The sequence below is a fragment of the Stegostoma tigrinum genome, chromosome 4 (genome assembly GCF_030684315.1).
Source record: "Stegostoma tigrinum isolate sSteTig4 chromosome 4, sSteTig4.hap1, whole genome shotgun sequence".
Lineage (NCBI taxonomy): Eukaryota > Metazoa > Chordata > Chondrichthyes > Orectolobiformes > Stegostomatidae > Stegostoma > Stegostoma tigrinum.
In genome coordinates, this window is record NC_081357.1 from 72379878 (window position 1) to 72402652 (window position 22775).

General features: G+C 41.1%; 1 protein-coding gene across 1 annotated transcript in view; it reads right to left on the bottom strand.

The window, feature by feature from the left end:
• The window catches only part of tnfrsf21 (tumor necrosis factor receptor superfamily, member 21), a 73249-nt gene that overhangs the window by 29866 nt on the left and 20608 nt on the right, over positions 1-22775 (bottom strand). Inside the window, exons 2-4 of the mRNA XM_048531691.2 lie at positions 17842-18484; positions 13491-13922; positions 214-479 (exon numbers count right to left, since the gene is read on the bottom strand). Coding sequence (XP_048387648.2) covers positions 214-479; positions 13491-13922; positions 17842-18484 — 1341 coding nt within the window. The remainder of the gene's footprint in view (positions 1-213; positions 480-13490; positions 13923-17841; positions 18485-22775) is intronic.

Here is a 22775-nt window from a genome sequence, read left to right on the forward strand (position 1 = left end):
GAGGAAGAGGAAGAGAGCATACTAAATTTCAAGTCAACAAGCCCATAACTTTGAGCTTAATCACGCACAATGCTTTTTAGCTCATGTTTGACAAACTCACTTCAAAAGAAAAGCCTTTTCCCTTGAGAAGTTTAACTTGATAAACAGTGCTGGGAATGCACAGTGTAAGTGACCCTGAATAAGAACTTGAAATTGCTGAAATAGGGCACTTACCTGGGAGGTATCTTCCATTAGTCCTCTGAGGTTTTCCACAACATCATTGCGCTTGTAGCGACGAAGAGCACTAATGAGCTTTGCCAGGTTGGCTTCAGGATCTCGAATGGTCCAGTGTTGTAAGGCAGCATACGCTCGTTCATGATCTCCTGAATACCCGTTGGAGAAAGCTGATACTTCTCGTTCAGCTGCATTGGCAAGAAACTGATAGATGTCCTTCCACTGGCTACTAATCTGAGCTGCCACAAGTTTAAGGATGTCAACACCTAAGCCAAAGTACATGAATGAGTTAGTAGCAGATTCTAATATTAGCTCAATCTGCTAATTTGATATATTTCACATTACATGCAACAAAATTGAAATTAACACTAAAAGTAAACAGGTTGTCACCAAGCTTCTTTATGTTCAGCTAAATATGTTGCATGTGTAGAAACCCAGCAACTTATTGAACCTCCAAGGCAAGCAGCCAAAGATCCAGCAGGTAGCTCTAATTTATTTGATACTAAGTGTGCTTTCTTACTTTAGAGAGGAGTATTTTCCTCGAAAACTAAATGATGCTTACCTTTTGTCAACTCGCAAAGACTTAGCTATGGTTACAACTAGAATTGACCAATTTAAACTACGCATTTTTCATTAGAGAAAACCAAACTTTTCAGGGATTATATTGAATAAAGTAGTATGAATTCCATTCTTGGGAATAATTCTACCAGGCTTTGGTGTATTTATTGCACATCTGCATAGGTATCTGGTTCCTGAATCTGCCACAAAGCAATAAATATTTTGTTTCTTTTTTCTCCACCCCCCCCCCCCCCCCACCCCAAGGAGGATAGGGTAAACAAGCATGAACGTGTCGCTGCTACAGGCCGACAGTGAATTCATGAAAAGAACCACTCATTGTCGGAGTACTGTATTAATTGCCACCATCCACCTCGTATCATTCAATAAACGGTAATTCAATTTGTTGAAAATGCAATGTAATCATGCAACACACCAAACCATCAGACATACAAGCATGTGGTCTCATATCCAGCTATGATGACAAGACTCAACATTTTTTAAAACCAGCTGTACAATGAAGACCTGCCTTCAACATGGTGGAAGGATACATATGGTCCAGAGTGTGTGGTGTAACACTGCAGATTGCTTTCTAGCAGGCCGTTTATTGGCTGATTAATTTCTATTCTGGGGGAGCTTTGGAAATCATGTGGCAGTGTCTTGCAATTGATTTCCTTCCCAGGTATTAAACAGCAGGCTAAGAACTGCACGTTACCATTTTGTTCTTCACAAATCCATTTCATCATTTACTCCTTGATCTTGCACACTTATGGGATACAATCAATTTAGTTTAACTTTGCACGACTATTAAACTAGCCTTTATTCACCAAAGTTTCACCCCCTGAAATCCCATAAAACATTCTGGTTCTCCAACTCCTTTCCTCCTTGAAATTTTTTTATAAAAGCTCATCTCATCTCTAATTGGGTCGACATGCAATTATTTTTGATTACGCTTCAGAGAAGAGCACTGGCATGATTCTCCGAGCTTAAGGCTCAATAGAAATGTAAGCTGTGAAAACAATATAGCATGTTTAATACTGGGCAAATATAAAATAATTACATTCAGAAAAGATTCATGCTGAAATTGCATTAGATTTATTAGTCACTGACTGAAATGACAGTATTATTGAATAATCTCTTTTGCTGGAACTAGGCTTCAAATTTTTAAAAATGGTTTTTAATTCTCAAAGGCAAACCCAAGGAACCTGATTCAGTGTTTTAGATAATGTCAAAGGGTCAGTAGGGGAGCTAAGAAACGGGTGGGGTCCACAGCATGAACCGTTGGGAGAAAACACCAGGTATATTGGTGTTTAATAAATGCATCTGCCTCAACATCAAGACATTTTTGGCTGCACAACCTCACCTAGGCACAAACAAACAGGAACACGCCATTCAGCTCATCAAGTCTGCCCAGCATTCTAGATCATCACTGGGTAACTCCTTAAAGCCAATTTCCCACACCATCTCCATATCCCCTACTGCAATTAGTCCCAGAAACCTATTTCAGTCTTGAATCGACTAACTGATCGAGCTTCCAAAGGCCTCATGTGTAGAAAATTCCACAGATTTACCAACCTCTGAACAAAGTAGTTCCATCTTCATCTTATTCTTAAAATGGCTTTTTACCCTGTGATTAGTCTGTCAAGTTGACATAAGGAAGGAGTTGATTGATGAGGGAAAGGCTGTAGATGTCATATACATGGACTTCAGGAAGGAGTTTGATAAGGTTCCCCATGGCAGGCTGATGGAGAAAGTGAAGTCACATGGGGTCCAGGGTGTGCTAGCTAGATGGATAAAAAAACTGGCTAGGCAACAAGAGGCAGGGAGTAGTCGTAGAAGGGAGTTTCTCAAATTGGAGACCTGTAACCAGTGGTGTTCCACAGGGATCTGTGCTGGGACCACTGTTGTTTGTGATATATGTAAATGATCTGGAGGAAGGTGTAGGTGGTCTGATCAGCAAGTTTGCTGATGACACTAAGATTGGTGGAGTAGCTGATAGTGAAGGGGACTGTCAGAGATTACAGCAGAATATAGATAGACTGGAGAGCTGGGCAGATAAATGGCAGATGGAGTTCAATCCAGGCAAATGCGAGGCGATGCATTTTGGAAGATCAAATTCAAGGGCGAACTATACAGTAAATTGAAAAGTCCGAGGGAAAATTGATGAACAGAGAGATCTGGGTGTTCAGGTCCATTGTTCCCTGAAGGTGACAACACAGGTCAACAGGGTGGTCAAGGCGGCATATGGCATGCTTTCCTTCATTGGACGGGGTATTGAGTACAAGAGTTGGCAGGTCATGTTGCAGTTGTACAGGACTTTGGTTCGGCCACATTTGGAGTACTGTGTCCAGTTCTGGTCGCCACATTACGAAAAGGATGTGGAAGCTTTGGAGAGGGTGAAGAGGAGGTTCACCAGGATGTTGCCTGGTATGGAGGGTGCTAGCTATGAAGAGAGGTTGAGTAGATTAGGATTATTTTCATTAGAAAGACAGAGATTGAGGGGGGACCTGATTGAGGTCTACAAAATCATGAGGGGTATAGACAGGGTGGATAGCAAAAAGCTTCCCCCCCAACCCTGCCAGAGTGGGGGACTCAATTACTAGGGGTCATGAGTTCAAAGTGAGAGAAAGAAAGTTTAAGGGAGATATGCATGGAAAGTTCTTTACACCGAGGGTGGTGGGCGCCTGGAACGCATTGCCAGCAGAGGTGGTAGACGCAGACACGTTAGCGTCTTTTAAGATATATTTGGACTGGTACATGGATGGGCAGGGAGCAAATGGACACAGACCATTAGAAAATAGATGACAGGTTAGACAGAGGATCTTGATCAGCGCAGGCTTGGAGGGCCGAAGGGCCTGTTCCTGTGCTGTAGGTTTCTTTGATTATGTCCCTTGGTTCTTGAGTCACCAGCCAAAGGCAAGATTCTATCTGCATCCGCCCTACTGCTTGCTTTAAGTATTTTATGAGTTTCAATGAGATCACTTGAAATATGATCCTGCACAGCATTAGTACTGATGTAGTAAGGCTACTTCTTAGGTTCCCAGCTCCTTGCTGACTTAGTTGGAGCCTTCCTCAAGAGCATTAGCAAACCTTCCTGCAAGGAATCTTATTCCAAGACTGCCAGAGTATAACCAATGTACCCTGAACAGGTTCCCCCTCCCCCAGAACTAATCAGAATTCTGAGGCATTGGGATGTCTTGCTCCTAACCTGTTTTCCAGCTTTTTGTACACCCAAACAATTTTCTTGTTTCTGTGCTCACGAGCATTTCAGTCTGGGAGTCATCCTGAAATTACTGCCTTGGGAGGGTCACCAAATTTCTGCCTTTCAATCAATTTCTAGTTCTCTGAAATCTGCATTCAGAACCTCATTTCCGTTCCTACCCAAGTCATTGGTACCAACAGGGACCTTGTTGTTCACACTCCCAAGGAAGGAGGTCACACAGCAATTTCAAATGACATCATTGACTCTGGCATCAGGAATGTAACACACTATCCTGCTATAAACTTGCAGAAATCACTCTGTTCCTTCAACTCAAGAATGTCCAATGACTTACTGGTCTTTCTTCATCCACTGTGAGCTCATTGAACCAACCATAGCACAACTGGCTACATTACTTTAAGGAACCATCAACATCTCCAGTTTCAAAACTGTAAACGGATAAACAAAACTGTAACTGAAATGGATTGGCTCACGGAAGACCTGCATTTTGGAGTGTCTGGTGGGTATCCCATTCCTAAGTTTGTCCACGTGGAAATATGGTGTGACCATCTCCCTAAAATGCACTATCCTTCTTGTCCCCTACCTTGAAAATGCACAATGAATCCAGCTACTAAAGTTCCAAAGCCTGGACCTCAAGCTTGTGCAGATAGTGACTTTTCCTGCAGGTACTTTCAACCTAGACACATCTATGACTTGAACATGGCACAAAATGTTCGTTCCACTCAGTCAAGCTGCTCTGCATATTTAAATTGCATCAACTATGTATTACAAATTCAAACAGTTTACTGGTTACCCACCACCTTTTGCCAAGCAGGAAGAACCAAATAGCAAAGTAAACCGAAAAGGAAAAGAAGGAGAATAAAAAGTACCCCCTTTATCCCTTAACGCCTAACTCACCAAGCATATTCTGAATTCAATACCCAATGCATTTCCAAGGAAACCATTGCATTTCTACTCTTTGGAGCTGCAATGCAAGAAACAGACTGAATGGGTTTATCTAATTCGCTAATCAGTTATTCTCCAGTAAAGCTTGCTTACTCTGACTCTGACTAAGACTGGAAGAAGCTTATGTGACCTTATCATACTTCATAATTCTTAGCATGCAAAATTAGTTAAATAGAGATATAGACCACACTATTAGCAAAATATTGACGTTTAATTTACCAAACTCACTTTTTTTAAAATCATCACCCTATACATTCATGGAGAGGATTGTACACTACACCCCCAAACAAGTCATCAGAGATGCCTTAATATGATCAAATATTCAAACCAGTACAAAAAATGTTGATTTTTTTTGAAAAAAAATGTTTACCATCTTTGCACATATCATTTACTGGTGTGCAGTACTGATCAGCTGCAAGGTATGAAGCTGTTGCTGGGGCATAGAGCTGACTTTGTCCAACTAAATCTCCCTTTTCTCTGCACAGCCATCCAATCACAACAGTTGCTACAAATGTTGTTAGTCAGCCAACAGAAACTGTGCTTTGAATTTCAAAAGACAGCATCATGTTATTCAAGCTTCAAGGCAGCCAGGTTCTTGTTGCCATGCCACACAAGAAGAAAATTATTTATGTGTTTCATCACAGAAGAGGAACTTCAGCAATTTTGGAAATTTAATTTCAATTACATTCACATCCCTTTTCTATCTGAATAATTTGGTAATATTCTTACTGTTATATTTTCCCTGAACAAAACAAAATGATGTTCTCTATTACAGGAAAGGCAAATAAACAGAAACACGCAATTTCAAAAAACTGATGCAAAAAGACACTGCCACAAAAGAATTGTGAAGCTTTGACAGAGGAATAAATATTACTAACTTTATTTGGTATAGTTATTTGACAGCTAACTGTTTGCAGCACAAACTTGGAGAAACACAACTTGCTGGTATTTAGAAGAGTTGAACCATATAATAGTGTATATAAATAATACATAAATAATTTTAAAATGTGATGTCAAATATCATGAGTTGCAAAGCAATTTTAATAAAAGTTAGAGAGACAGGTCCAAAATTAATTAATTGAGATACACAAATACAACTAACAACAAATATTTTGCAGTAATTAAGAAACTATAGCAGTACTATATAACATAACTTACTAGTCCTGTCCTCTACAGAGATTTTAACAGCTGCTGTTCACCTGTCCTAGTTACTTTTCAGGAGGGAGGTTTTTTGTTGGCATTTTTTGTCAATTGAACAAATTTGGTTTCAATTTTAGTCACATCCCCTTTAGATCAAAAATAACTCAGTACTGCTTTAACTGTCAAATTTTTCTGTAAAAATGTAGATGTAATTTGTTGTGCAAAACACATGTGATTCAATCAGTGCAAATTCCATTTGGACCCACGGTAACTGTTACTTTGTAACAATCACTGGTCTGTTACAGCAAATGAATGGAATTAAATATGCTCATACAATGCTGTTCACAAATGAACCAAACCAAAGTGTTCCTATCACAAACAGCACAAAAGTAAAAGTAAATATAGCTGCTGGAATAGACAACCAAATACCTCATGTGCAGGATAAGAGATAAGCGAATATTTCACATGGAGACAAATATCAACTGTTTTTGCTTCCCTGCATTTATAGCAATTTTGTTTTAAAAAAAACTCAACACTCTTCATCTTTCCCATGTTGCCAACATCCTCTGATTAATGCTATTTAATATCTAAATGCTAAGGTCATTTGGGCATTCTACTTCATCTTGAAGGATGTATCAGCTGCATAATTGTTAATGGCAAGAATATGTGACATGTCTGACAAGCGGCCTTCCCTAAACACAAGGTAACTGTGAGATTAGAGAGAGCGTGGTGTGTGCATTTATAATTCCTCCACCAGAAATTGTTGGGATGCAATAGCAAGACTGAAGGTGAAGTTCAGCATAATGTTTGCTGCCCTCACTTTGGGATAATGAAAGGCTGTTCAGTTGAAGCAAAGTGAAACCAAAAACTTAGCAAAATCAAACATAGAAATCTTAGTCTTTGGAGATAGTAGGAACTGTCGATACTGGAGAATTTGAGATAACAAGGTGTACAGCTGGATGAGCACAGCAGGCCAAGCAGCAGAGGAGCAGGTAAGTTGATGTTTCAGGTCTGGACCCTTCTTCAGAAAAATGAAGAAAGGTCCAGACCCAAAACAGCTTTCCTGCTCCTCTGATGCTGCTTGACCTGCTGTTTATATCCAGCTCTACACCTCGTTATCACAGATTCTCCAGCATCTGCACTTCCTACTATCTCTGAAACTGTCTTTGTTCTTCACATATTCCAGCACAAAGGAGGCCATTTGATCCATCATGAATGTGCTGGCAAGGCTCAGCAGCAATTGATGTACTACTGCTTCCTGCCTTCTCTGCCCACATACCCACACATTCCTCCTCTTCAGATTGGAATGCATCACATCTGATAGTTCTTCTAAGGCGCTTCTATCTTGAGTGCTTTTACCCAGTGGTCAATGATTATCTAAAAATACGAAGGCCCAGGCAATCTACCACATTGACCAAATGACAGTGAGCTGACCAGGAGATAGCCTCCCCTAGTCGCTCCAACCATCTGCAGAGTGCAAAGATAAGGAAATGGGGCAACCATGGGAGAAAAGGAAATGCCGGAAACCCTCCCCAGGGAAGAAAGGATTGTGTTGAGATGAAAAATGAAACAAAATGCCTGTGTATTGTAGCTTTGATAAGGGAGGCTTTGCAACCCGTGAAAAGAATGGAAATCAGAAAGAAAGGCAAACTAGGTTATTTCTGCAAGTGAGCATGACGTTGTACAAAATCCCAGGAGTAGCTAGGATTCCATATTAAAAAGCAATGATGGACACAACCTCTCCTCAACCATTATGTGGCATCATAGTCTGGTTAGTTTGGAGATTTCCATGACATGCACAGTCCAAGCAAGCATCTTTGTCAGCATGGAGCGCTGTACAGACTGTTCCAGAAATTGATGGAAGGGTTATGCACATCAGCGCAAAAGTCAAAACTGAAATACTTGCAACAACCTTCAGCCAGAAGTGCTAAGTGCATGATCCATCCCTGCCTCCTCCAGTGGTTCCCTGCATCATAGGTGCCAATCTTCTACCAGTTCTATTCACTTCATGAGATATCAATAAATGGTTTGAGACTCAAGATACTGCAAAGGCAATGGGTCTTGACAACTTTCCAGCAATATAGTGCTTAAAAACCTGTGCTCCAGAACTTTCCGCAACCCCAGCCGAACTCTTCTAGTACAATTGTAACACTGGCTTCTATCTGACAATAGGGAAAATTTCCCAGGTACATCCAGTACACAAAGCAGGAAAAAAAAAATCCAACATGGCCAGTAACCTTGGCTCAAATGTGGACAAAAGAGCTGAATTCCGGGGTTGAGGTGAAAGTGACAGCCTTGACATTAAGGCCGTGACATCAAGGAACCTTAGCAAAACTGGAATCATTAGGAATCAGGAGAAAAGCTTGCTCCTGGTTGGAGTCATAGTTGGATCACAGGAAGACAGTTGTGATTGTTGGAGATCAGTCATCTCAGCTCCAGGACATGTCCATAGGGGTACAATAGGACAGTACCCTAGGCCGAGCTATCTTCAGTTGCTTCATTGATGATTTTCCCTCCATCATGAGGTCAGAAGAGAGGATGTTCACTGATGATTGCATAATGTTCAGTGCTATTTGGGAATCCTCAGATATTAAAGCAATCCATCTTCAAATGCAACATGAGCTGGACAATTTCCATACTTGGGCTGAGCAGCAGCATTTAACTGGCACCACATAAAACTTAAAACAATGACCATCTCCAGAGAGAATCTAACCATCATCCTGAGACTTTCAATAGTTTTTTTAAAACTCACTCGTGGAAACATGGGTATCACTGTTGGCCAGCATTTATTGCTTGTCCCTAGCTGCCCTTGAACTGAGCAGATTACGAAGCAATTTCAGAAGGTGAATAACAGTCAAGTTCCACCATCTGCCATGACAGGATTTGAACCCAGGTGCACAGAACATTAACTGAGTTTTTGGATTAGTAGTCTAGTGTTAATACGCATAGGCTATTGCCTCCGTATTATTTCCCAACTGTCAACGTTCCATGGGTTACCAGAAACTCAACGAGAGCCACCATGCAAATACAGAGGCTGAGAGAGGTCAGAAGCTGGGAATAATTCACTTCTTGACCCCTTAAAACCTGTTCACCATTAACAAGGAAAAGTCAGGAGTATGACTATGTTGCGCTGGTCTGGATGGGCGCAGCTCCAACAATGTTCAAGAAGCTCGATACCATCCAAAACAAAGCAGCCTGCTTGACCGGTACCATCCACAAGCATCCTCTCCCACCACCCAGGGTCAGTGGCAGTGTGTACCACCTACAAGACGCACTACAGAAACTGAAAGATCGTCAGACAGCACTTCCAAACCCACAACCATTCCATCTAGAAAGACAAAGGCAGCAGATATAACCACTACTTGCAAGCCACTCCCCCTCCTGACTTAGAAATAAGTTGCTGTTCCTTCTGTGTCATTGGGCAAAAAAGCTAGAATTCCCTCCCTAATCTAACCCCAACGCATGGATATCATTGGTTCAAGGTGGCAGCTCACCACCACATTTTTCAAGGGTAACTTGGGACATTATTGAATGCTGACCAGCCAACAACACATGTCCCACAAGTGAATAAAAAATAAAGAAAACCCAAGTATTCATATTTGCCCTGAATTTTATCCCTAATGAGTTTTAAACATGTTAAGGCTCCCCTAAACAAGATCAATAATTGTGCAGGAACACAAAAGCAAAAACATGTAAAAAAAAAGTCTATGGCTTAGTGTATTATCTTTGGACTATTAATCCACAGACCTTTAAGTGTACTGGGGGCTGAGGTTCAAATCCCACCACAAAAAGTGGAATTTGAATTCAATGAAAATCTGAAATGAAGAGTCAAAGAGACCATTAATGTGTTATCAATTGTTGCAAAAACCCATCTGGTTCACTATTGCCATTTAGAGAAGGACACTGCCATCCTTACTTCAGTCTGGACTTGTGTGACTACAGACCCAAAGCAATGTGACTGACTCATAACTGCCCTCTGGGCAGTAAGGGATGGGCAATAAATGCTGGCCTAGTCAGCAAAGTCATCATCCCAATAAAAAAACTCCCTCATATTCTTCAATTAAATATTTTGAACAGAAATTGCAGAAAACACATGTTGGTTAACGCTGATCCTGGAATTGTACTAGGAGTATCTGAGAAATAAGCAGGTATCCTGATCTGATCAGAAATCAAAAATACGTCGACTTTGCATCATGATCTAAAACAATCCTATTATCGCCATTTCAACAAGCTTGAACAAAGTTTGGAAATTCAGGCTCACAGCTGAGAGTTTACGACAGAAATTTTCAAAATAAAAGTTACATAACCATAGATTTGTTTTACAGTGTTGGTTGAGAATAAAAGATTAAAGCAACAGGCAAGACTCAGTCATTTTGCAGCTGCTGAATTCACACCGCCAGACCATATGAAGCTAAAGAGCAATTTTAATAACAAACAACTTGCCTGCAAGGAGATCTGTAGCATCATGAACCAAATGCACTGTATAATAGTACTTGATGCAGTTTGAGCAAAATAATCCAAACTGACAAGAATAAGCCATTTGGCACCTCCAGCCAGTTCCTGCTTTTCAACAAGATCATGATTAATTGAAACCTATACTTGTATCTTTTCTTTCATTCAGTCATGGGACATTGCATCACTTGTTGGTCAGTTTGCTCCATATTCTTTGATATCAACTGAATGAAAGAAAATCCATACTTGGCAGTTTTACACAAGCAATTGACCTAGCAACAGTTGTTATTTGCAGAATAGAGTTCCGAGCAATTATCAGTGTTAAAAGATAGATATCTAACTGCACTCCAAAAAAAATTCAGTTTTAACTTTTAGTCCTTGAGCAATACTCCCCAGGTTTTGCAAATAGTTTCTCTCAACCTACCCTATTAATTCCTTTTAATGTTGTGCAAACAAACTAAATTACTTCTTTACCTTCTAATTCCTTCTAAAGCTAATACTTAGCATGATATCCACAACTGTCTCCAGGTGTGACCTAAGCAGGGCTTTTTACAGCCCAAGCATGACCTCTACCACCCTCACCCCCACCCACCCACTTTCTTTTAGTCTAGACAGAGACTTGTTGAGCAATAGAGTTATTTTCTGTATCTGTTCATAATATTTTAATGATTGTGCAACAGGCTGCCCCAAGTAACTTTTTGGACTTTCATGGTTTAGAAAGCATCCTGTTTTATCTTTAGGTCCAAAGTGAATCACCTTACATTTGTTTACATTGGGATACATTGGCTGAAGTTTTACCCACCTACATGATCCATCAATAATCCTAATTCAATATTAGTCTTCCTGAGATTTCCAGCATGCTGACCTCACCCTCTAATGTAAACAGTGGTTAAGCAATTATTCATAATGTCTGCCATTTCCTTACTGGCACAGACATTATTATCGCCAGTTTTTAAGACAGCATTTTCTTGACTATACTTTTCCCAATGCGGTGAAAAAAAACACTGCTGACTGATTTCCTTTGCAAATTTCTTTCCATATTCACTTCACAGCTCTTCCTATCTTGTTGTGATCATTTGCTGTAGTCTGTCATTTCTCAATTCACCAGGTTATGTAATGTAATTTGTTTTTTTCCATGAGTTTTCTTGTAGTTTTCTGTTATTAATTACCTTTTTATAGAGGTGTCTGAGATTGTAAAGAGTTCTATTATTGAAAAAAAAACACAATTTTTTTTATTCATTCATGGGATGAGGGCGTCATTGACTAGGCAGCATTTATTGCCCATCCCTAAATTGCCCAGAGGACGGTTCAGAGTCACATGTAGGTCAGACCAGGTAAGGACAGCAGTTTCCTTCTCTAAAGGACAATGGTGAACCAAATGGGTTTTTCCAACAGTTTGCAATGGATTCATGGTCATCATTAGACTCTTAATTCCAGATATTTATTGAATTCAAATTCTACCACCTGCCATGATAGGATCTGAACCTGGGTCCCCAGAACATTATCTGGGGTCTCTGGATTAACAGCCCAATGATAATACCACCAGGCCATCACAAATTGCATTTGTTATAAATGAAATGTCACCTGACAGGCTAAAGAAGTGTAAGTAAAATGTACACTGAATAAATACACAAAATATCAGTCAACCATCATGGTAAGACAAAACTGTCACAACAGCAAATTGCCTTGCCTTTTGCAACATCAACATTTCCTCTGTGACCTCAACCTGCAGGGGTTTAATTGTTATTTGAACAAAGCTGGTAAATCAAAGGAAGCTTCAAAAGGACACTGGTGCGAGACAGGAACTTTTCTCAAGTTTAAAATAACTCAAGATCAAAAGTAACATGAACAACATGTAAAAAAAACAGTAAATTTGATTAATATATAGCACCTCTCCAAAAATTTGGACTAATACCTGATCAGAGAAAGTTTGGATTTTTAAAATGCAAATCTTGTTTAGTTAATCAACTTGCATTAGTCAAGGCAATAACGAGTGCGATACATATAGGATTGTCTATGGACCTAATTTATAGTAATCTCCAGATGGCAATCTACATAAAAGCCATTAACAAAAATGAGCGTACATGGATTTGGAAACAATCTGTTCGCTTGAAAGTTCAGGAGACAGGAAAAGGATCGTCCGGGTTACTGGTATTCAAATTTATACCGAGCAACTTGTTATGTTCCACAGTATCAGTAATGAGAAGACAATGTTTCAGTACATTTATAAGTGACTTAGATAAAAAGGAACGTAGGCTGTATATCCAAGTTTGCTGACAACAAAGTTGGCTTGCATAGTAAGAAATACAACGCTTCAAAAGGGAATATTGATAGAATAAGCACACTGAATTAAGATACAGATCAGCCATGAATTAATAACACAAAAGGCTGAGAGGATTGAATGGCCTCTTAGTGTTTCTTTATTCCTCAATTATGCACCAACACTGAAGTCACTCCCAAGCAATATAACCTTTTTTGAACAAATTAGGCACATACACTGACAAAATTGTATGGTCTGGTACAGTTTTTGTGCTCTTCAGGTTTCTTGGTTCTTTGTCTGCAAATTCTTAACCCTCAGTCTTTTGCTTGGCAGTTTTGACAACAGTAGTTTACTCTTGCCATCCACTGACAGAGGCAAGTAAGGTCAGTCTCAAACCACCTCAGCCAGAACAGGGCTGCTTACTCTGCTGTTGCCATTATTCTTAAAGACATGCTAGCTGCCCGTGCAACTAAGCTAACTAGCCTGCTGGAAGTTAATGCCCTTTGTTGAGATCTTTACCGATTTCAGACAATATAAAGTTTTCAGAACTAATGGTGAACCTTATAAATAAGATTCAAGACCTGAATGCATAGTCCATATCCTACTGTTTAATTGATGGCAGGTGAAACAAATATAATTGCATCAACAAGTACACTGTAGCTTATAAGTTCATGACCATGAAGTTTAACATGATTGTTTGCTTACCTTTCCCATTACAATAATAAATCCATTTTTCTTTATTTGGGCTAGGGGAAATAGGCTTCTTGAGACCAGCTTTTTCAACGATGCTGCTGGGATCCTGTTTAGGACCTTTCTTCAGCGCATGGGAGCTTTTCTTGATACTGCAAACTACTGTCACCACCAGCACCAACAGCAGAAACAGTACGATCATCCACGGCAAATGCTCATTTATGTCAAAGTGCTTGTGTGCGCTTGGCCGCGGTGGGCCTTTCCTGGGAGGTCTGAAGTCAGCACCAACTCTTGAGCTTTCCACGACTGGTTGAAAATTCACCCCAGCAGACAGAGGTGAATTTGGGCCTGAATGGGGAGAATGCCAAAGCTGTGCTTCTTTGCTCACTCCACTGTTTGATTTTGTTGTTGCAGATGTCGCAGTGGTGCTCAGCCAGTTAGGAATACCTGCAAAATATTATTTTAAAAAATAGACTGTTTCCTTCACCACAGAAAACAAACCAAAAAATTAATAAAAAATTAAAATTAAAATCAAAAAAGCAATACTCCCAAAAGGTCCAAAAAACTTTGTTGACGACCAATTCACCAATCACTAATCATCACTGCATACTGTGTGTTGTGTCCTAGTCAGCTAAATGGATGCTTAAAGAACATCCTGTCACAAGATGCTGAGGGCAGGTGCTGAATTGCAGTAGCCACCATGGTTGAAATCAACTGCCCCAGCACATTTGACAAACAATGAGGCAGATCAGGATCAGAGAACAGTTTCAGCACAAGAAGTCACAACTTGTCCTGTTGAGGCTTTGGCATGAATCCCAAAGCCAAGGCTCAAGAACTGAATGTACAATGGCCAACGAGATGGCAGAGAAAACTGGATTTGCAGAAGGTGACCAGAACTGAAGCAAAGTTCTTATGGGGTCACAAGACTGGATGAGGTTACAGATTGGGGGAGCCCGGCAATGAAGGGATTTGTGACACAAGGATGTGAATTTTAAATCTGAAGCTTTGCTAGTCAGGGAGCCAGTACAGGTCATTAAACAGGTACAAAAAGGATTTGAGGCAAATCAGGGTACAGCAAAGGTTCATAAAAGGTTGGAAGATTCAAGGTTGCCTACGGAATGTATTGCAACAGTTACAAAAAGGTAACAAAAAGAATGACTGGGGATTTCAGCACCCAGCAGGCTGATGTTCAGACAGAAACTATTAAGGAGTTAGAATTTTTTTAAAAAAACTTTGAGGGGCGGTCGGAAACATAGGTCAGGGAAAAACGGGATGCTACGATCATGAATAGTCTGTTTTAGGTCCAGACAATGAGGGATGACAAAATTTAGAAATAAAGGTTGCGTTGGTAAGCGAAGACAATATCAATCTTGCCAACATTTAATTCAAAGAAATTTCTGAATATCCAGTTCTGAAGGATGGTCACCGGACCCAAAACGTTAACTGTTTTTACCTTCAGAAGATGCTGCCAGATCTGCTGAGCTTTTCCAGCAACTTTGTTTTTGTTTCTGATTTACTGCTAAATCTGGGGCAGGGGAGGGACTGAGAGGAAGTGAAGCTGGGCATTGTTAGGGCATACACAGATTCAGACATTTCTGTTTGGTTGATGTCATCAAGAGGCATCAAAGCAGTCAGGGAAAAAATTCTGAAGAATTTCATGTATCATTGTATAACAGCCTCAAGATAAGCCATTTCAAGTTATCCTGCCTTGAATGGATTGACAAAAATAGAACCACAATTTACTCCATCTAACTCGATACAGGACAAGGATTAGAGAGCATGGTGTGGTCAACCATATCAAAGCCTGCAGGCAGCTTCAGAGTGGTAGCTTGTGCCCGACTCCCAGCAACAAAGCACATCAACTGTGCCTTTAACTGTTTCACTGATGCGGGACAAGGGAAGATTCAAACATTACCATTATAGGTACAGTGTCTCTAAACTTAAAACCAGAGGACTGAGCCTGTACCAGATTTAAAGTTGAGGTGTTTGGCAAGGTAAAGGGTCCCTCCTGAGAACAGACAGCTCCACAAAGCCGATAACAGTTGGTGGGCCACCACACCACTGACCAAAGAAGCCAGCTAAGCTATTTTTCCTCATCCAGTAACTTTGAAAATTCAGGGACAGCTGCATTTTTAATTTCAACTGTTTTCCTAATCATCCTGTTCAGAGATGTTGTTACACACTTCTGGAACAAGTGAGACTTGAACCTGGACCTCTTAGCCCAGGGAGAGAAACACTACCACTGCGCCATCCAATTTTTTGACAGTGCCAGTTATTAGATGACTGAATTTGGGCCATAATTTTTATTACTGATTACAAAATTGCCACTTATAGCATACTATTCACCTTGGGCTCCAGGGAGAAACAAGCAATCAATGAGCAGTTGACAGCCCAATGAAGTGCAGTTATAATTTTACTTGATTACCTCTGCAATGGCAGCTTCAATTTGAGATCAGATGCAAAGCAGTGCATTATTTTTATTATTACTTGATCGGATTTATAAATCTAGTTTCAAGAAGTAGATTTGCATATCTCAATTCTGAAATCAAAATATTTGTTTCACATTCACTATAGTCCCAGATGTGAGTTTGCTCACTGAGCTGGAAGGTTCGTTTTCAGGCTTTTCGTCACCATTCTAGCTAACATCATCAGTGAGCCTCCGACGAAGCGCTGGTGTTATGTCCCGCTTTCTATTTATCTGGGTAGGTTTCCTTGGGTTGGTGATGTCATTTCCTGCGTTGGTGATGTCATTTCCTGTTCTTTTTCTCAGGGGCCGGTGGATTGATTTGGAGCCAATGTGTTTGTTGATGGAGTTCCGGTTGGAATGCCATGCTTCTAGGAATTCTCGTGCGTGTCTCTGTTTGGCTTGTCCTAGGATGGATGTGTTGTCCCAATCAAGGTGGTGTCCTTCCACATCTGTATGTTAGGATACGAGTGATAGTGGGTCGTGTCGTTTTTGTGGCTAGTTAATGTTCAAAACGACTAGCCACAAAAACGACACGACCCACTATCACTCGTATCCTAACATACAGATGTGGAAGGACACCACTTTGATTGGGACAACACATCCATCCTAGGACAAGCCAAACAGAGACACGCACGAGAATTCCTAGAAGCATGGCATTCCAACCGGAACTCCATCAACAAACACATTGGCTCCAAATCAATCCACCGTCCCCTGAGAAAAAGAACAGGAAATGACATCACCAACGCAGGAAATGACATCACCAACCCAAGGAAACCTACCCAGATAAATAGAAAGCAGGACATAACATCAGCGCTTCGTCGGAGGCTCACTGATGATGTTACCTAGAAACGTCTGAAAACGAACCTTCCAGCTCAGCGAGCAAACTCACATCCAGAACCTCAAGCTGAGCTACAAATCTTCTCAAAACTCACTATTCACTATAGTGTCAAAAAGTGCAAATTGCAAAATTCAAGTAAGGGTATTAAACATATTTGATAGCATTTCATGAAAAGTAATTTGCCTTGTTGCAGGGCCAGTTATATACATCTTTGGTCACAGAGTCAGGGTACTGTAATTATGCTGAACACAGATATACAGCACCAAAACAGACATTTTAGTCCAACTCATTCATGCCAATCAGACAAACTACTTAAATCTAGTCCTATTTGCCAGCATTTGGCCCTTGTCTCTCTAAAGCCTTTCTATTCATAAACCCATCCAGATGCCTTCAAATATTGTAAGTATACCAGCTTCCACCACTTCCTCTGGCTGCTCATTCAATAAACGGACCACCTTCTGCATTAAAAAAAAAAGGCCCCTCGGGTCCCTTTTAAATCTTTCCCCTCTCACCCGAAACCAATGCCCTCTAGTTTTGGACTCCCCTGAGCCCTGGGAAAACTCCTTGCCTATTTACCCTATCCATGCCCCTCATGATTTTATAAACCTCTCAAGGTCACCCCTCAGCCTCCAACTCTCCAAGGAAAATAGCCCCAGCCTGTTCAGCCTCTGCCTATTGCTCAAACTGTCCAACTGTGGCTGAATCCTTGTACATCTTTTCTTACCCTTTCAAGTTGCACAACATCTTTCCTGTATTAGGGAGATCAGACTTGCATGCAGTGTTTCAATAGTGGCCTAACCAATTTCAGCACAGCCGCAAAATGAACTCCCAACCCCTACGCTCAACGCATTGACCAATAATGTCAAGCATACCAATTGCCTTCTTCAGTATCGTATCTAACCGAGGTTGCACTTTCAAGGAACTACGAATCTTCATTCCAAAATCTCTGTTCAGCAACACTTCAAGACCTCATTATCACAGGGCAAATCGCATTAAACCCACATGGGACTGTCCTTCAGTCTCAATCATTAGCATTGTGCTTACAAATCATAAATAATTACCTGATGGAGTGGAGGCATCAGGAAGAACTCCATTGTTGCGGCGAGTTGGTTCTGTGCTTGAAGAGTTAGTCGTACTTTGACTTGTGCTTGGCAAGCCACAGATGTTATCCCTTCGCTGGTTTCCTCGTTGTAAGATCACCAGATCATGCTCTGAACAATTGGTGAGTGGTTTGCACCTCGGACTAGAAGGCACATTGGAGAAAGTGCCACGAGGGCATTGTTTACACTTGACATCTTCTGTCTCGCTTCCCTTCTTCCTCACGCGCCAACCAATTGCACAAACTGTATAAGCTACACAGATCTTGTTGGACAGAAAAGTTCCAGGTGGGCAAGTGCACTCACGGTCAGAGAAGGCAGTACAGGGGAATTTCTGAATCATTGGGGCCACGCAAGGCCTGCAGGTGTGACATTGATCAATGCCATTCTCATGCTTAGTGTAAGTGCCATTTTTACAGGAGCTACAGACACGCAACGATGTTGATGTGCAATGTTGAGACACATGGGTTCCCGCAGGGCACTTATTACAGTAAATTTCTTTCCCTGTTGCACGATCATAGTGACGGTATTTACCAGAAAGGGGCACAGCAGCCTTTGCAGCAGGTTCTACTTGAGCTGTAATGTCACCAAGCAACACAAACAGCAGCTGAAACAAAGCAGAGAAAAATTCAGTAAGACATTTTGTAGCGTTCAAAATATTTACTGAAGTCTACCTGCTTAAGTAGACATTTTAAATGTCTGAACATTCATCCAAAAACAAAGGCCACCAGAAGGACAAATTGATTAAGTGTTCATACAACCCAATGCACATGCAATTATTCCTCAAGCACATACAATATAAAAATAACATCAACTTGATAGGGAGTGGCAATGTCACACAGGCAAGTGAATGTGTATGTGGCATGAGAGGAGAAGTTAAAAACATATCCTACCCTAAGTTAATTTATCTGAATTTGGGATTGAAGGGCATTGCTCAGTACCCAAGTTTACATTTAACGGTGATAATGGGAACTGCAGATGCTGGAGAATCCAAGATAATAAAATGGGAGGCTGGATGAACACAGCAGGCCCAGCAGCATCTCAGGAGCACAAAAGCTGACGTTTCGGGCCTAGACCCTTCATCAGAGAGGGGGATGGGGAGGCGGATCGAAGATAGAGAAAAGATGATAGGTGGGGAGGAGAGTATAGGTGGGGAGGTAGGGAAGGGATAGGTCAGGGAAGACGGACAGGTCAAGGAGGTGGGATGAGGTTAGTAGGTAGGAGATGGAGGTGCGGCTTGGGGTGGGAGGAAGGGATGGGTGAGAGGAAGAACAGGTTAGGGAGGCAGAGACAGGTTGGACTGGTTTTGGGATGCAGTGGGTGGAGGGGAAGAGCTAGGCTGGTTGTGTGGTGCAGTGGGGGGAGGGGACGAACTGGGCTGGTTTTGGGATGTGGTGGGGGAAGGGGAGATTTTGAAGCTGGTGAAGTCCACATTGATACCATTGGGCTGCAGGGTTCCCAAGCGGAATATGAGTTGCTGTTCCTGCAACCTTCGGGTGGCATCATTGTGGCACTGCAGGAAGCCCATGATGGACATGTCATCTAAAGAATGGGAGGGGGAGTGGAAATGGTTTGCGACTGGGAGGTGCAGTTGTTTATTGCGAACCGAGCAGAGGTGTTCTACAAAGCGGTCCCCAAGCCTCCGCTTGGTTTCCCCAATGTACAGGAAGCCACACTGGGTACAGTGGTTGCAATATACCATATTGGCAGATGTGCAGGTGAACCTCGACTTTCCATATTAAGCAGAGGTTCACCTGCACATCTGCCAATATGGTATACTGCAACCACTGTACCCAGTGTGGCTTCCTGTACATTGGGGAAACCAAGCGGAGGCTTGGGGACCGCTTTGTAGAACACCTCTGCTCGGTTCGCAATAAACAACTGCACCTCCCAGTCGCAAACCATTTCCACTCCCCCTCCCATTCTTTAGATGACATGTCCATCATGGGCCTCCTGCAGTGACACAATGATGCCACCCGAAGGTTGCAGGAACAGCAACTCATATTCCGCTTGGGAACCCTGCAGCCCAATGGTATCAACGTGGACTTTACCAGCTTCAAAATCTCCCCTTCCCCCACCGCATCCCAAAACCAGCCCAGTTCGTCCCCTCCCCCCACTGCATCCCAAAACCAGTCCAACCTGTCTCTGCCTCCCTAACCTGTTCTTCCTCTCACCCATCCCTTCCTCCCACCCCAAGCCGCACCTCCATCTCCTACCTACTAACCTCATCCCACCTCCTTGACCTGTCCGTCTTCCCTGGACTGACCTATCCCCTCCCCTCCACCTATCTTCTTTTCTCTCCATCTTCAGTCCGCCTCCCCCTCTCTCCCTATTTATTCCAGTTCTCTCTCCCCATCCCCCTCTCTGATGAAGGGTCTAGGCCCGAAACGTCAGCTTTTGTGCTCCTGAGAAGCTGCTGGGCCTGCTGTGTTCATCCAGCCTCACATTTTATTATCTTTACATTTAACGGTGTTGCTTTTGTCCTGGGTGTTGATTATAGTGACAACTGCTGCCTTAATTATGAAGTACTCTATTCCCAGCACCATCACTTTCTTACTTTGGTAAAGAAAGCCCATTTACACATTGCAGTCCACTAGAAGATTTCACCTATTATTTCAGAGTACACCAAAAGTGAAACATATTACCACAGTGGATCTGGTGGGTGGGGGAAGACAATTTAAAAAAAAACTTGTTTGACAAGTAAATGCAATGAAGTAGGACATCAATGTTAAAAATTCATCTCAACTGAACTGATTCTTCCAGCAAAAAGCAAGAACACTGCATACGTCAGAAGGAAATAGTAACCATCAGCTTGCAGTTCCAAAATCAACTTCAGATGTTCAGTGGCCTCCAGTAATAACCAGATAACAAGTATAATAAAGGCTAAATATCAGATAATCAAAGCAAACCTAAAATGTATGGACAAACAAGCATCTTCCCAATAAACTGACAATTTGAGGTTACACCTGTTTTTTTCCCCCAGTTATTTTTCATTAACATTTAGATTTTTTTTTCCCCAAAACAAAACAGTTCTGCTGTCATTTGCACTGCAATGGCTCCATTTTCATTTTTCTTCTCTTCAATATGGGACATTGCTGTGTCACAACAACAGGAGTGAGTTTATCAATTTTTTTTGCATATAGGATGTGCATATCACTGGCTGAGCACGCATTAATTGCCCATCCCTAAGCCCAGTCAATTAACAGTCAACCACATATCTGTTTTGTGTACATGCACAGCAAAGATTTCCTTCCGTGAAGGATTTGTATCAAACAGGTGGGTTTTACAAAAGTCAACAATGGTTACACAGTCGTCATTAGGCCAGCATTTTTTTCTAATTACACATTTTAACAAATTTAAATTTTACCATCTGCCATGGTGGGATTCTAAACCATATCCCCAGACAAATGGCCAGGGATTCAGGCTTGCTAGTCCCATGATGATACCACTATGTTTTGATGGAGGCTGGTGGCAAAGTGAAAGCACTTTTCATGGTGACAGATAACAGCAGTCTCAACTTCAAAATTACACTTATTGAGTTATGCTAAAATTCCTAAGGGGGTGAGCTGGCCCTGGGCATCTCCCAAACCTTTCAATTAAAAACAGAGCTGGGTTTACACGACAAATGTTCTGCAGTTCTTTGCACAAAGTAACTTATTTTAATGCAATGACTCCTGAATACAATCCTACAATCCAAGCAATGAATGGTTATTTTGTGACAGTGTTTGAGGAAGGAATAAATAGTTGAAAAATGACAAACAATGGCATGGAGGTAAACTGCAGGGCTGTGTTAAGCACACTGTGGAGACAATACGGTAAGAAAAACTACGCATTTAAAGAAACAAACCCTAGGGTCAAGTTGGCAAAGTTTTATAGGTTGGCAAAAATCAAGGTATGTTCCCCTTCTGATGTTGGAACTGTACATTATTTAATAGAACTATACAACCCACACCATTGAGCTGTGTGTATGCACATGCACAGCCACACTTGTATGATGCAATACAGATTTCACTAGTTGATGTTTAGACTGAGCAAATGGAACATTCTGCAACTCTTTTTATAACTCAGCAAAAACAGAAGCAACTGTTTATTTGCACATATCTAAAAATAGCTAAAAGCCTACACATGAAATGTCTTATCAATTTATTTACTGAGAACTTGTTGTATATTTTTCGTTATTTCTGAATTTCTTTTAACGTTAACCAAAAGGTAAATAGGATCTAGTACAATTTTAAGTATCTCACTGAAGCAAATGTAACACATGATCAAAGCAGGAATGATGTTTTAAAATTTACCAGGACGGCTTACAAGTTTGGCTGTTTTTAATTCAACAAGCACAGAAAGCCTAGCCTGAGTCAGTTCTGGGAAATTAACTAGGACAGTCACAGATGTGCAATCATTTTAATAACTAGGAAGCAGTGACCACAAAACAGAGTCAGGTTCATTGACATTACAGAAAAGGTTAATGAGGAGTGAAATTTAAAAAAAAAAGACACTGAAATCCGTAAAGGTAAAAGAGTGCAATCCAAATTGACTTGTTTAAGGAGGTGTCAGATCTGTTATGAGAAAGCTTATACTGTGAGGCACAAATAACAAAAGAAATCAAATTTCGATACAAAAAGTTCAACATTTTGTACTTTAAAAGAAAGCACATGATAAAATTTGGGCCAGAGAGATTCAAGTAGTATTGTAAAGCTACAGTGGGAAAAGATTAGAAAGTTTCGAAGAGAAAATTAGCAGATGATAAAAGGAGGAATTACTGAGGTCTCCATATGACCAGTAAGACATTTAAACGAAAAGATTGAGCACTCTGGAATGAGTGGAATCTATTAGGGACAATGGTGACATGGAAATCATTTACGGAATAAATTTTCAGCATTTCCAGATGACACTGGAAT